This window comes from Podarcis melisellensis, assembly GCF_964234715.1.
Source record: "Podarcis melisellensis genome assembly, chromosome: 15".
Taxonomy (NCBI): Eukaryota; Metazoa; Chordata; class Lepidosauria; order Squamata; family Lacertidae; genus Podarcis; species Podarcis melisellensis.
In genome coordinates this window covers 20,325,267-20,338,468 of record NC_138532.1, presented here as the reverse complement: position 1 = coordinate 20,338,468, position 13,202 = coordinate 20,325,267, and the positions used below count along the sequence as shown (strand labels likewise).

At 47.0% G+C, this 13,202-nt stretch overlaps 1 protein-coding gene across 1 annotated transcript in view; it reads right to left on the bottom strand.

The window, feature by feature from the left end:
• Nucleotides 1-8,940: 8,940 nt before the first annotated feature.
• The window catches only part of POU2AF1 (POU class 2 homeobox associating factor 1), a 31,294-nt gene continuing 27,032 nt past the window's right edge, over nt 8,941-13,202 (bottom strand). Inside the window, exon 5 of the mRNA XM_081890025.1 lies at nt 8,941-11,205. Coding sequence (XP_081746151.1) covers nt 10,891-11,205 — 315 coding nt within the window. The 3' untranslated portion in view covers nt 8,941-10,890. The remainder of the gene's footprint in view (nt 11,206-13,202) is intronic.

The following is a 13,202-nucleotide window of genomic DNA, read 5'->3' as shown; positions in this document are numbered from 1 at the left end:
ATGTCAATGTTAAACGGCACAGAGGATAAAATTGAAGCCCGGGGAACTCCACATTAAAGGTTCCACAGGGCTGAAGAGCACACCTCAAGCATCATCCTCTGGAAACGACCATCCAAGTAGGACCAGAAGCACTGCAATGTGGTGCCACCAACCCCTAACCTGGACAGCTGCTCCAGAAGGATACCATGACCAGTGGTATTGAAAGCCACTGAGAGGTCGAGGAGAATTAACAGGGACACATTTCCCCTGTCTCTCTCCCAACAGAGGTGACCAAAGCAATTTCTGTTCCAAAACCGCACCTAAACCCTGATTGAAATGGTTCTGGAAAATTCATTTCCTCCAAGAATGCCTGGATCTAGTCTGTATTCACCAGCACCAGAACCTTGCCCGAGGAAGGGAGATTAGCAGCAGGTTGGTAGTTACTTAGATTTTCTGAATTCAGGGAGGGTTTATTAAGAATGGTGTGGCCTCCTTCAAGCAGGCAGGGATCACCCGCTCTCAAAAGGAGGCATGAATCGCCTCCCTGGCCCAGCCAGCTGTTTCCTCCCTACTAGTTTTTGTCAGCCAAGAGGGGCAAGGGTCCAGAGCACAAGTGGTGGCCCTAACCAGTCCAAGCAGCTTGTCCACATCCTTAAGCCTTACTAACTAAAACTCATCCAACACACCAGGACTAGACAGTGCTCTGAACACCCCTTGAGAGTCATCTGCTGTAATCGCGGAGTCAAGATCCCAGGGGATGCAAGGGATTTTGTCCTCAGCTACTGTTGGTTGTTTGGGGCAGCCTGTAAGAGGCCCCACACTACCCAGAAAAGCTCTGGCACAATGAGGATGCAATGGAGGCAGCAAAGTACAGTGGTACCTCAGTTTACGAACTTAATCCGTTCCGGAAGTCCATTCTTAAACCGAAACTGAGGAACGCTTTCCCTAATGAGGCCTCCCGCCACCGGTGCCTTTCCACCATTCAACTTCCGTTCTTGTTGTTGTTTAGTCGTTTAGTCGTGTCCGACTCTTTGTGACCCCCTGGACCAGAGCACGCCAGGCACTCCTGTCTTCCACTGCCTCTCGCAGTTTGGTCAAACTCATGCTGGTAGCTTCGAGAACACTGTCCAACCATCTTGTCCTCTGTCGTCCCCTTCTCCTTGTGCCCTCAATGTTTCCCAGCATCAGGGTCTTTTCCATGGAGTCTTCTCCTCTCATGAGGTGGCCAAAGTATTGGAGCCTCAGCTTCAGGATTTGTCCTTCCAGTGAGCACTCAGGGCTGATTTCCTTAAGAAAGGATAGCTTTGATCTTCTTGCAGTCCATGGGACTCTCAAGAGTTCTTAGACCGAGGTAAAGTTCGCAAACCAGGACACTATTTCGGGCTTTGCAGATTCCATAAACCGAATAGTTCGTAAACAGGGCTGTTCTTAAGCTGAGGTACCACTGTGTACCTTCATTACTGCCTTCACTGCCACATGGTAGACTAGATGATGAGCCCTCTCCAGGGTTTGATTGCATTCAACTGGACTTTTCCTCCACTTGCGTTCCAGCTGTCTCCCAGCTTGTTTCCTTGCCCTAAGCTCTGGATTACACCAGGGTTGAGAAGACGTGGGCTCCACAAAGTGGGAGAGGGTGCTCAGGGGCGCTCATGTCAACGGCCCGAGCCATTTGGATGTTCCAGAAGTGGGTCAAATCAGCCAGAAAATACCCCAGAGTCATCTGAAAACCCATTGGATCCATCAAGGTGGACCATCCCACTTGGTTCTTCACCTCTGTAGAGGGGGGAAAGTGCTGAAAGCCTAAATCTCAGCAGGAAGTGATCTGACCATGACAAGTGACCGATGTCAATATCACACACTTTCAGATCATCCTTTTCCTGCCCTGTTGAGAAAACAAGGTCCAGAATGCGGCCTGCCACATGTGTTATGTATAAACATCTGGATTTGAAGGAATGTTGTATCTCCACCTCTAGAAGCCCATAGTGACCCCTGCTGGACGTTTGTAAAATGTTCCATTTCCCCCCATGGCCTAATAGGAAAAAAATGCAATGCCTTTGAGGATATGTTCCTGTTATTCCATATAACAGAACATGTGTTTGGGTCAAAAAGGAGCTTTTTCCTTAGGTGAACAGCAGCATGGGGTGATTTTTGTTCAGATTGTGACTGTGGGCAGGGGGAGGCTAACCCTACAACTACTGCTATTGATGTCATTACAGTGGTACCTCGGGTTACAGACGCTTCAGGTTACAGACTCTGCTAACCCAGAAATAGTACCTCAAGTTAAGAACTTTGCTTCAGGGTGAAAACAGAAATCGTGCTCCGGTGGCACAGCAGCAGCAGGAGGCCCCATTAGCTAAAGTGGTGCTTCAGGTTAAGAATGGACCTCCAGAACGAATTAAGTTCTTAACCCGAGGTACCACTGTATTTAAAAACTGTCCTGCTTAGTTTGCTTCTGACAAACAAGCTTCCAAAGGGAAGTCTGTCTTTGCACAATGCAAAGAAACTTAATGCTGCATCTGTGCTATGCCTTTAGGGCTACTAAAAACAGCCATGGCTTCTTCCCCCCCAAAAATTCTGGGAGCTGAAGTTTGTTAAGGGTGCTGAAAGTTGCTAGGAGGCCCATATTCCTCTCACGGAGCTGCAATTCTCAGAGTGGTTTAGCAGTCATTCCCTCCTGACATCAGTCTCTGGGAGTTGTAGGGAATTGGTAATTACAGAGTTAAACATTGTTTCCGGTTACTATGGGTTGGAGCTTAGGTGCCACGCTTTAGCTTTTTTAAAATTGTGGTTACTTTCATTTTCCTGTGCAGTTGTGCCTTAGCCTGTTCCTCAGCAAAGAGCCTCTTTTGTCCTTGGTCTCCAAAGTGTGTAATCTTGCTTTATATTCGCAACACCTGTCATCTCCATCAAAAAGTATTCTGGGCAGCAGGCGATGGGCAAGATCCTCTCTGCCTGAGGCTCTTCAGGAACCCCACACTGTCTGAACAGACCAGAGGTAGTCCGTGTGGCGCTCTCTGGATATGGTGAGATGACAGCTCCCAGCATCCCTGCCCACTTGCCATGCTGTCTGGAGCGGATCAGAGTTGTAGTCCACTAACACCAACACTGCTGGAGGAGACAGTACTTGGCAAGAGGGATGAATAGTCTGACCTTGGGGAAGGGTTGTAGCTCTGTGGTGAAACATCCACCTTGCATGCAGAAGGTCTGGGGTTCAATACCCAGTTGCACCTTCAGGTGGGGTGGGGAGAGACTCACTGCCCAAACCCCTGGAGAGCTGCTGCCAGTCTGTGCAGACAATACTGAGTGGACCAAAGCTCTGACTCGATGTAAGGCAGCTTCCTGTGGACCTGCGACCTGGAAGGAGGTTGCTTTCTTATGTATGGCCCGAAAAAAGCAGGATTTGTGTCGCCTTCTGTGCTCCCTGCAAACACTGATGGAGGAAGGGTGGGTGGTGGATGCCGCCCACCCCGGGTGTCATTCCTGAGGGGGGTGACATCGCCGCGTGGCCCCCCTGGGATGCTTGCCCTGCCCCTGCACAGCATGTGTGCCGCTCAGGGTGCAAGAGCAGCTAGCTCTGCCTCTGCCTGCAAACAGTGCGCCTGCCAAAAGTTCCTTTTGTAGTGCAAGAAGCCATGATTTATAGACCCAGATAGAAGAAGCCCCATTCCTCGGCTGTTGTTCCAAGGCCAAGCCTTAACAGACGGAAATGAGATTAATCTTTATGGGTGTTTTGTCTTCACGTACCTGCAATCAGTTGGCCGCATAAAGCAGTTGCCTCGCCATAACAACTTGCCATAATTTCTCTGATTCCACCGCTAGCAATATGGTTTTCAGAAGAGCTGTTGTACATGGGAATTCTTTTTCTGTGTTGTTGTTTTTTTAAAGTCCTCATGAAAATCCATCAGCATTTTACTGGAAATTTCTCCCAAGATTCACATTTATTTATTTTTTGCAAGCAAGTTCCTCTGAGAGAAGGCATTTTATATTTTCACCAATTGCACCACCCAACTCGGCGAGGTGCAAATTTTGAGGGACAGCTGTGCTGAGATTGGTGTATTGTTTTCAGAAAGTTTGAACTGGATGGGGAGGGTCCTGGATTAAAATCCTAACTGGATTTATCCTCCATTCCTAATTCAAATTCAGCGCCTTCCCTATGTGTTAAGGAAACAGGAATTAAATGTGTGAACTCTAAACCTCCTCCCCAACTCCCTGCCCCACAAAAGCTGGACCAAATAAGGAGAGCCAGAGGCTGCTTCAGAAATTATTCAAATTCTTCTACTGGAAAAGAAAGATTGTATTTTCCTTGGGAGGGGGGTTGGTCGGGGCAGGAAGGATGGTCCAGAGACACTTCAGAGATAAACTAATAATTTGCAGGCAACTCTATCAATGTCCACAGTGAATTTATGGAATTATCAGGAGACAGTGGCAGGAATGTTTTTTTAAAATGGAAGACTATTGCCCCATACAGTGGCTCCGGAAAGATAAAGGAAAAATTACAGGGTGGAGGTGGCAGATGAGCTTCAAGACTGAGCTATCTTGGACGAGTGATGCGAAGTGAAGATAACTGTTTTTGGCCCATTTTTGCAAAGCGCAAAGCACAGACGCTGTCCACAATCAAAATGCCTTTTAGAATTTCTGGCTCACATACCTGCGGTTTTGGGAAAGACGGATGGCCAGAGAGATGTTCAGATTACTATTTTCCAAAGATTGTGGCAACATGTTTTACACAGAGAGGCAAAAGAAAGAGAGAGGGCTTGAAATGTTGACCATGTGCACTGAATTTTAAAAATTCCGAGCATGATAATTTGGGAGAGAGCAGATTATTTGTGATAAAGATGTTGAAAGTTTTGTGGCATCCAGAGGTCACAATGTATAACTTGGATTGTAGGGTAATGCAAGTACATGCATTGATTTCAAAAATCCTTTGGTGGACTCAGCTTTTGAACCCAAAGGAAATAGTTTGCTGTTTAAGCTTGCTCACTTTCAAAACATGGACGTAATTTTAATAGAAACGTTACATTTACCTGTGAAATTTTAATAGTAGAGTCACTCAACAGTTTGGGGCCCATGGACTCATTTGTGAGTATCTTATGCACACTGTCACAGTGCACAGACTGCAGTCACAGATGTGCATGTACACTTCAACCAGGCATACTAACTCTTCCTTGCCCCCACCAACAATTAGGCATGAAAATGGCCCTTCTCCTGGCAGCAATAGAAGGCTTCTTTCAAATCTCATTTCAGTAGGGGAGGGATATGAGTTCAAGGGCTGCTTGTGCCTTTAGCGCCATAGGACACCTTCCCTTGCTTTACAAGATGCATCTTCCTGGATCAGACCCAAAAAAAGGACCCCTGGATGGTTAAGTCCAGTCAAAAGGCGACTATGGGGTTGCGGCGTTTATCTTGCTTTCAGGCCAAGGAAGCCGGTGTTTGTCCACAGACAGCTTTCCAGGTCATGTGGCCAGCAGAATTAAACTACTTCTGACGCAATGGTACACCGTGATGAAAACCAGAGTGCACGGAAATGCTGCTTATCTTCCCGCTGCAGCGGTACCTATTTATCTACTTGTGCTAGTGTGCTTTCGAACTGCGAGTTTGGCAGGAGCTGGGACAGAACAGCAGGAGCTCACCCCATTGTGGGGATTCAAACCGCCAACCTTCTGATTGGCAAGCCCCAAAAGCTCAGTGGTTTAGACCACAGCGCCACCAGCCCATCTGGTCCAGCATCCTGTTATCAGAAGCAATCAGCAGGAAGCAACACCTTCCACCGTGGTTTGCCCTCAACACCTGTCACTCAGAATCTTTGTACACTGAAGTTATTGGTTCAGTATTGCAGCTCATGTCATCACCATCACCATCACCATTTTATTTGTATGTCCATTCATAGCCTTGCATGTCCATTCATAGCCTTCATGAATTTGTCCTCTTTATTTATTTTTAAAATCTAAGCCAGCCCGTCCATCGCTGCTTCAGTATAGTGTTAGTTCAACAACCAAGCCCCAACCAAACAAGTTCACGGCTGCTTCGCAGACCTGCTGTCTCCATGGTCAGGAACCAGGTGTTATCCCTATCAACAGCTGCAAGGGCTGGTAGGTAACCATCTGCTAAACCATTTTTTCAAAAAAGAAAACTGGGGGGAGAGACAAGAATCTTGCCTCTAGCCTGGTGATTTTCTTGTACCTCTTGTAAAATGTGACTTGAGGCCACACGTTGCTTTCAACCGCTCACCTCCCTATCTTACGCTTTTCCTACTTAAACTGCTTGTCTTTATAGCTCTCAGGTTCCGGAGCGATTCAGTAAATATTTGTATGCTCCGGGCCCACGGATCAAACACTTTGATTAGCAGTGGCATTTACTGGGGGACAGAATACACACACCTGGCTTTTCTTGAGTGGAAGAGAGAATCTGCAGTAAGGGTAAGGACGCGGCTAAACCCACAGATCTTGGAATGAGCCCTGACTTCTGGTTTTACACAGAGCAATAACTAGCGATATAGGAAGCTGCCTTATCCTTGGGCCAGGTAGCTCAATACTGTCTACATTGGCTGGAATTCCAGGATTTTCAGCAAGGGACATTCCCAGCACTCTGGGGTTGCCGGGGATTGAACTTTCGACTGTCTGCATGCAAAGCAGTTACTCTGCCACTGAGCTACAGCCCCTCCCTTAATCCACAGGAACATAGAAATATGCCTTATACTGAGGCAGACCATTGGGCCATCTAGCTCAATATTCTTTATGCTGAGGGACCAAAGGCAGACAGAATTTCAGGCAGAGTTTTCTCCCAGCCCTGTCTGGGATTGAGCGTGGCACCTTCTGCATGCAAAACAGATGCTGTTGACCATTGTTGATAGACTTCTCCTCCATAGTCCAGTCACAGCAGAATGAAAGTCTATCTAGCCCAGCATCCTGCTTTTGACAGTGGCCAGCCAAATGCCTTCAGGAAGCCTACGCTCCCATGCAGCGCTATTTTTCTAGAAAAAGAGGTGCCAGAACTCACAATGAACACCTCCTTCATTCTCTTAGAATAGCAGTGACGCCAACCTGAGAAGGGCTGGAACTGAGTTCCTCCTGAAGAAAAGGCTCTGATTGCATGGCATGTCTGTACTGCATTGTTTTCCTCCATACATTAATTGATGAAATTTCATATTTGATGCCTACCCAGATCAAACCTGCCAAGACATGGCAACAAGTCTAAAACACTTATACCAAGTTAAATCCTACATTAAGAGTTCATGCTCCAAAATGGAAAAAAAACCCAAATGTGAAAGATCTGCATTCACCATTGGCAGGGCAAAATTGGAACGTTTGCCAAGTGTGGGCTATTTAATTTTTACTGTGATGAAAGTGAATTCTACCATCCTGTAGGCAACCCAACACCCCTTGCAATCTTCAGGAACCTGAAAGCTCTGCATTGCATTCTAAGTAAGGGGTGAAAAAGAGGCTCCCATCCTGTAGGGCAAAGCTCAACATCGCTTTGCTGCTCTTTCACATCCTGTTAATACAGACATCAAAGCTTTTGCAACACAGCTCTCCTGGTACGAATGTGCACAAAGGCACATGCCCAGAGCTGGAACATCAGTTTACTTGTAAACAGCTCTACTAGCTTCGGCCAGTTGTGGGAAGAAGAAAAAACAATATTTCCCCTCTGTTTGAAGTCCATGTTCAGAGTTCAGCAGATATGAATTTTACTTTACAGTGGTGGGAAACCTGGCAATAGAAACAGATGCCATTGGACTCCATTTCCCATCAGCCCCAGTCAGCACAGATAATTGTCTTGGGATCATGGGAGTTGTAGTCCAGCCATATCTGGAAGGCCACAGGTCCTCCACTACTGCATTACAACTTAGGACCAAGGTAGCTGGAGGATTGCCTTTCATATTGCTTGCGGATAAAGCTTGGGGCGAAGGAAGGAAGGAAGGAAGGAAGGAAGGAAGGAAGGAAGGAAGGAAGGAAGGAAGGAAGGAAGGAAGGAGAAAAGAAACACCCAGAGAAGAAAACTGGCAAACGCAATTGCTGAAAATGGCATGATGATTCCACTGGTAGGGTAGAAGGCAGGGAGGCCAACAGTAGGTGGCGCCAGAGCTAACGGCAGGCAGAGGCAACTAATTCTAGTTTTGTCTCCATCCTCCTCCATACTGAGTGCCACAAGGGCAACTCTAGGAGGATGGTGACAGGTACTGCCACTCCCTGGACTAATTGTTAAGTAAGAAGGCAAGTGGGTGGGGGCTGGCTTTTGCTGAATAATGTTGGTGAGGCAGTGCTCTGTTCCCCCCAGTAAAGTGGCCTTCACTGTGCAAGGGGTGCCAAAAGAGAGTAGGTTTGAGAGGGCAGAAAAAGATTTGGGCAGGTGAGGGTGTCAGGCTTGAAGGAGCATAAGCCATAGGGTTATGCCTGCGTGAGCATGCTGGATAATTCAGGTTCTACCCTACAGAACTAGACCTGACTGCTTCCATTTAGTCTCCCAGGCTTTGTTGATCTTTTAGATGAAGAATTGCTACACACAGCATTCAGTTAAAGCAACGCTTTCCCCGTTCCCAGACAAAGAGTCAGTTGTTTCTCCAGCAGTCGAAATCCAAGCCAAAAGAAGGGGAAAGGTGCAGAGGTGTGTGTATTGGGGGGGGGGGGGAGGGAGAGAGTCTTAAATTGCCTTTTTTTTTTTTTAAACTGCTCCGCTTGGCCCTCGGATCCTGCAGACAATATTTGTCCCCAGATTGTTATACTGTACACACGATAAAAACTTTACAGCACTGAGTGCTCAGAATGTCGACAGTCCTTTTGGAAATGAAGCAATGCCGTTTGCCAAGATAATGTTGAGTGTACATTGGAAAAGTGTCCTTTCTTTAAGAGGGTTTGGCTTTAAAAGGTGCTCTCTGTAGCATCCTTCACAGGGGGAATATTCCTTGCATGGGAAATCATTCTTAGGAAAATGCGTATGCAAGCAGAGCCATTGGAACACTGGGAATGTGCTACATCAATGCTAGGTTTTATTATGATTTTTGCCTAAAGAAATAACAGCACCCAGCACAAATCCCTTCTTTAAAATATAACAACAAGCCAGATTTCAAAAACAGCAGGGACCCAGGTTGCCTTTCCGTCATCTTCATTGGTTTATCCTGACTATTATATACAAAGAACTGGGAGAGCTCCTCCAGAGTCCAGACAACTCTGTGCATACTTTACTGAGCATACTTTTTGATTTGTTTACAGGGTAGTTATACGACAGTAAACGTTCATCCTGCATTCATCCTTATTTGCTTGTGGGCTGTTTACTGTGAGACAGCCACCCACCCCACATTTGCCTGTCACTTTCCAAACTGCAAAAAGTTTTTTTTCCCCCAAACGTGGATTTGGGGTGCTAGGACGATACTTTTAATTACGCAAACCTAAAGCTCGGCTATGTGCTTAAATCTCTCCTGGAAAATACTGACATTCTGGGGGGGCACTCTGAGTATCTTGGTGTAAGAAAACACAGAAGGTGAACTCTACATTCAAATATTTCATTTTTTTTTAAGTGTATCCAATCCTACTCCTACTCCGAGTAGGCCTATTGAAGTTAATAGACATGCCTAACTTGGGTTTGTATTTTTTTATTGGCTCTACCCTGAATAGCTTGTGATAATCCAGTGTTTCAAGAGATAATTGACAAAAGACACTTAATATGACAGGATATTTCTAAATAGGTTTCGTAAGGGCTGAGCGAATCTCAGAAGAATGTGCATCTTTAACAGATTGAGGGAAAGGAATGTAATGAGCCTTTCCCAACGTGGCGCCCTCTACATGTTTTGGACTACAACTCCCATCATCCCGAGTCAACACAGCCCAATGGCCACAAGCTGATGGGAGTTATAGTGGAGGGTGCCAGGTTGTGAATGGCTGGTGTGAGCACTTGGGGCTCTTTTTGTGCCATGATTTCTAGGCACAGGTCTGAACAGTTTTTGGGGTTTATTATCTTGCTGCTTCCCCCTGGAAAACCAATGCTTTACTGCTGAATTGGAACAAACGTCAGGTTTTCCATGAACTTCTGTTTGTTCTGATCCAGTGATAAACAGTGGGTTTGCTCGGGGAATGCAGCGGTGTGACCAAAACAAAAAACCACCCATGCCTACAAATCATGGACCAATAGAAATTGCAGCACAGATGAAAGTGTGGATAAGCCCTTGATCTACAGGTGTGGGACTTCCATCCCAGGAGTCAAATGTGGCCTTCCAGGCCTCTTTGTCTGCCCCTTGGGACTCTGCCCAGACCACACCTTCTCCTTAGGCTAGCAACACTCCACACCTTCCTTGAGCACTTCTTCTTAGAGTGTGACAACTGTCACTTGCTTGCCTGGAGGGAGAGGGGTGTGAGTGGGAATGGGCACAGAAACCCCCAGTTGAATTCAGCCTATGGTACATTCCTTGCAAGGGAAATGTGTCCCCGTCTGCTCCTTGCCCCCTTGAAAGATTTTTCTAGAGGAGCCCATAAGTAGCACCTATTCAATTCCCAAGTTCCAGGCAGCCTCCTGAGCCACTCATGGAACTGGGTGGGTGCTTAGCCATACGAATTAAGGTGCTATGGGGCTCCCTGGGTTGTATTTAAGCTGAAATAGGGTTCTTGTGGCCTGCCTTACCACTGCCCCCCTGTTTCTGCGCTTTATTCCACCATCTAGAAGGAAAGAGCCTATTCACAGTGTGGTATTCCTACTTGTGGGGCTGGGCTGCTGTATTTCTTTTGCCAAAACACGGGTGCTGAAGAACTGCCCCTATAAACCGCCATTTCTCTGCATATGCAATATGAAAAGGGGCTCAGCACACAGAAGACAACCTGGGTTTTCACACCCAAAGGAGAGACGCAGAGAGAGAGAGCTGGGTTGTCCTTGAGCCACAAAGACCTGAGACGTTTCAAGCTATCCCTGTATGCCGAAACTCTGGCTTTAAAGGCCTTCGACCGGGAGGCTGTTGCTCAGATCGTATGTGCCGTTGTTTTCATCCTGCAGAAGAAGCTTCTCAATGGTCAGGGTGCCCATTTCCTTCCTTGAGTCCTCCAGCTCCTCGGGGACCGGATCTGGGATTGAAACGGGAAGAGGCAGAAACTGGGGTGCAGGGAGGGTGGTTGAAGCCGGTTGGTATTGCAGGGACGGTGCTGGTAATGTTGAAATAGGCTGAGTCCATGGGAAGTAGCTCAGAGGAGCTTGCTGGTCCATGACATCCAAGTGAGGCACAACAGCTGGTGTAGAAGTGGGTCTCGCCTGTTTGATTAAAAGGAAAGAAACAGATTGACCCATCACTTGTGCTTCTCTGGAGCAGGAGAGGCTAAACTTTTTTTGGGGGGGGGCAAATGTTTTGGGTCTCCAGATCTTACCAGCCCCAGCCATGATGCCTCCATTCATTTATTAAAAATAAATAAGTCAAATACAATGGTCAAGATTAAAATCCTCCAGACAAAAAACTGCAAAACTAGCAATGAACCATTACAAATAATGAAGGATACAGTATGGAAGTGAGAGCTGGACCATAAAGAAGGCTGATCGCTGAAGAATTCATGCTTTTGAATTCTGGTGCTGGAGGAGACTCTTGAGAGTCCCATGGACTGCAAGAAGATCAAACCTATCCATTCTGAATGAAATCAGCCCTGAGTGCTCACTGGAAGGACAGATCCTGAAGCTGAGGCTCCAATACTTTGGCCACCTCATTAGAAGACTCTCTGGAAAAGACCCTGATGCTGGGAAAGATTGAGGGCACAAGGAGAAGGGGACGACAGAGGACGAGATGGTTGGACAGTGTTGTTGAAGCTACCAGCATGAGTCTGACCAAACTGCGGGAGGCAGTGGAAGACAGGTGTGCCTGGCGTGCTCTGGTCCATGGGGTCACGAAGAGTCGGACACAACTAAACAACAACAACAACAACAACAACAACAGTGTGGTTGAGTAACTAGGCCACAGATGGGGAACGTGGGTGTTGTTGAGCTCCATCTCCCATTAGGCCCATCCAGGACGGCCAGTAGTCAAGGTTGATGGGAGTTCTAAGATCTGGAGGCCCTTGGGTTTTGCACCCCTGCAGTAGAGTGTTGGCCTAGGATTGGGAAGACCCAGGTTCAAATCTCCAATCAGCCATTAAGCTCCCTAGGCAACCTTTGGCTAGGAATGTGGGAGGATACCATCAGAAATGGAAATTGCCACAATTTGCTTGCTCACCCACAGGTCAGGAGCAGAAATTGCACAAGCGAATAAGAGCAGAATCACTGGATTAATTTTTTTTTTAGTCTGCAAAGGTCATATAAATAATTCTGTCATGCCAATGTGTCAACATGGCTCCAACCTCATTGCCCCTCTGCTAAAGAAGCAGCAGCCTGCCTGAAACATGTCAATATAAACAGTAATGCCGTTCGCATCAGGAGGGGTTTTGTGACTTTGCCCCACACCCCACCAACTGCTCCTGGGCCAATCACTCACTCTCAACCTCACCTGCTTCATGGGGGACATTGCTGGAGGATAAAATGGGAGTTGGCAAAAAACCATGGCAGCTGCCCAGGGCTAATGAATAAATAAATTCTCCTAACTGATGCCATGAAATACCTGGGAGGAGAGGGAAACAACAACAATGGCAGCGCACTTGCTTTGCATGCAGAAGGTTTCACATTCAATCCCCGGCAGCTCCAGTTTTAGAAAAGGTCAAGTAAGTATTGACAGGAAAGATCTCTGCCAGAGTGTCACTGCCAGCCAGTGTGGTTGACTCTGGGCTGGAAGGACAAAGTCTGACCTTGGTATGAAACAGCTTCCTTTGAGCCTACAGCCTACTCCCAATTAACTCTCCTTGCATTACTTTATTAGGTTCTCAACTTCTGGACCTGCCAAGAGAGACGCCAGAGAAATCCGAGGATTTTCAAACTGTACCAGAAACCACCTCAGTTTGTGTGTTCGTTCCCAACCCAGAACAGAAAACCTTCTTCTTCCACATGCATACGAATGGGAGAGTTATGTATTTGTTAACTTGCATAGTGGGAAATAGGCTGGATTCCTTAACATGGCTGATGCGTCGAGAAGCCCACCTGCTACTAGGCACCCTTGGAATAACAGGGTCCTTAAAGGTAAAGGTAAAGGGACCCCTGACCATTAGGTCCAGTCGTGACCGACTCTGGGGTTGCGGCCCTCATCTCGCTTTATTGGCCAAGGGAGCCAGCATACAGCTTCCGGGTCATGTGGCCAGCATGACTAAGCAACTTCTGGCAAACCAGAGCAGCGCATG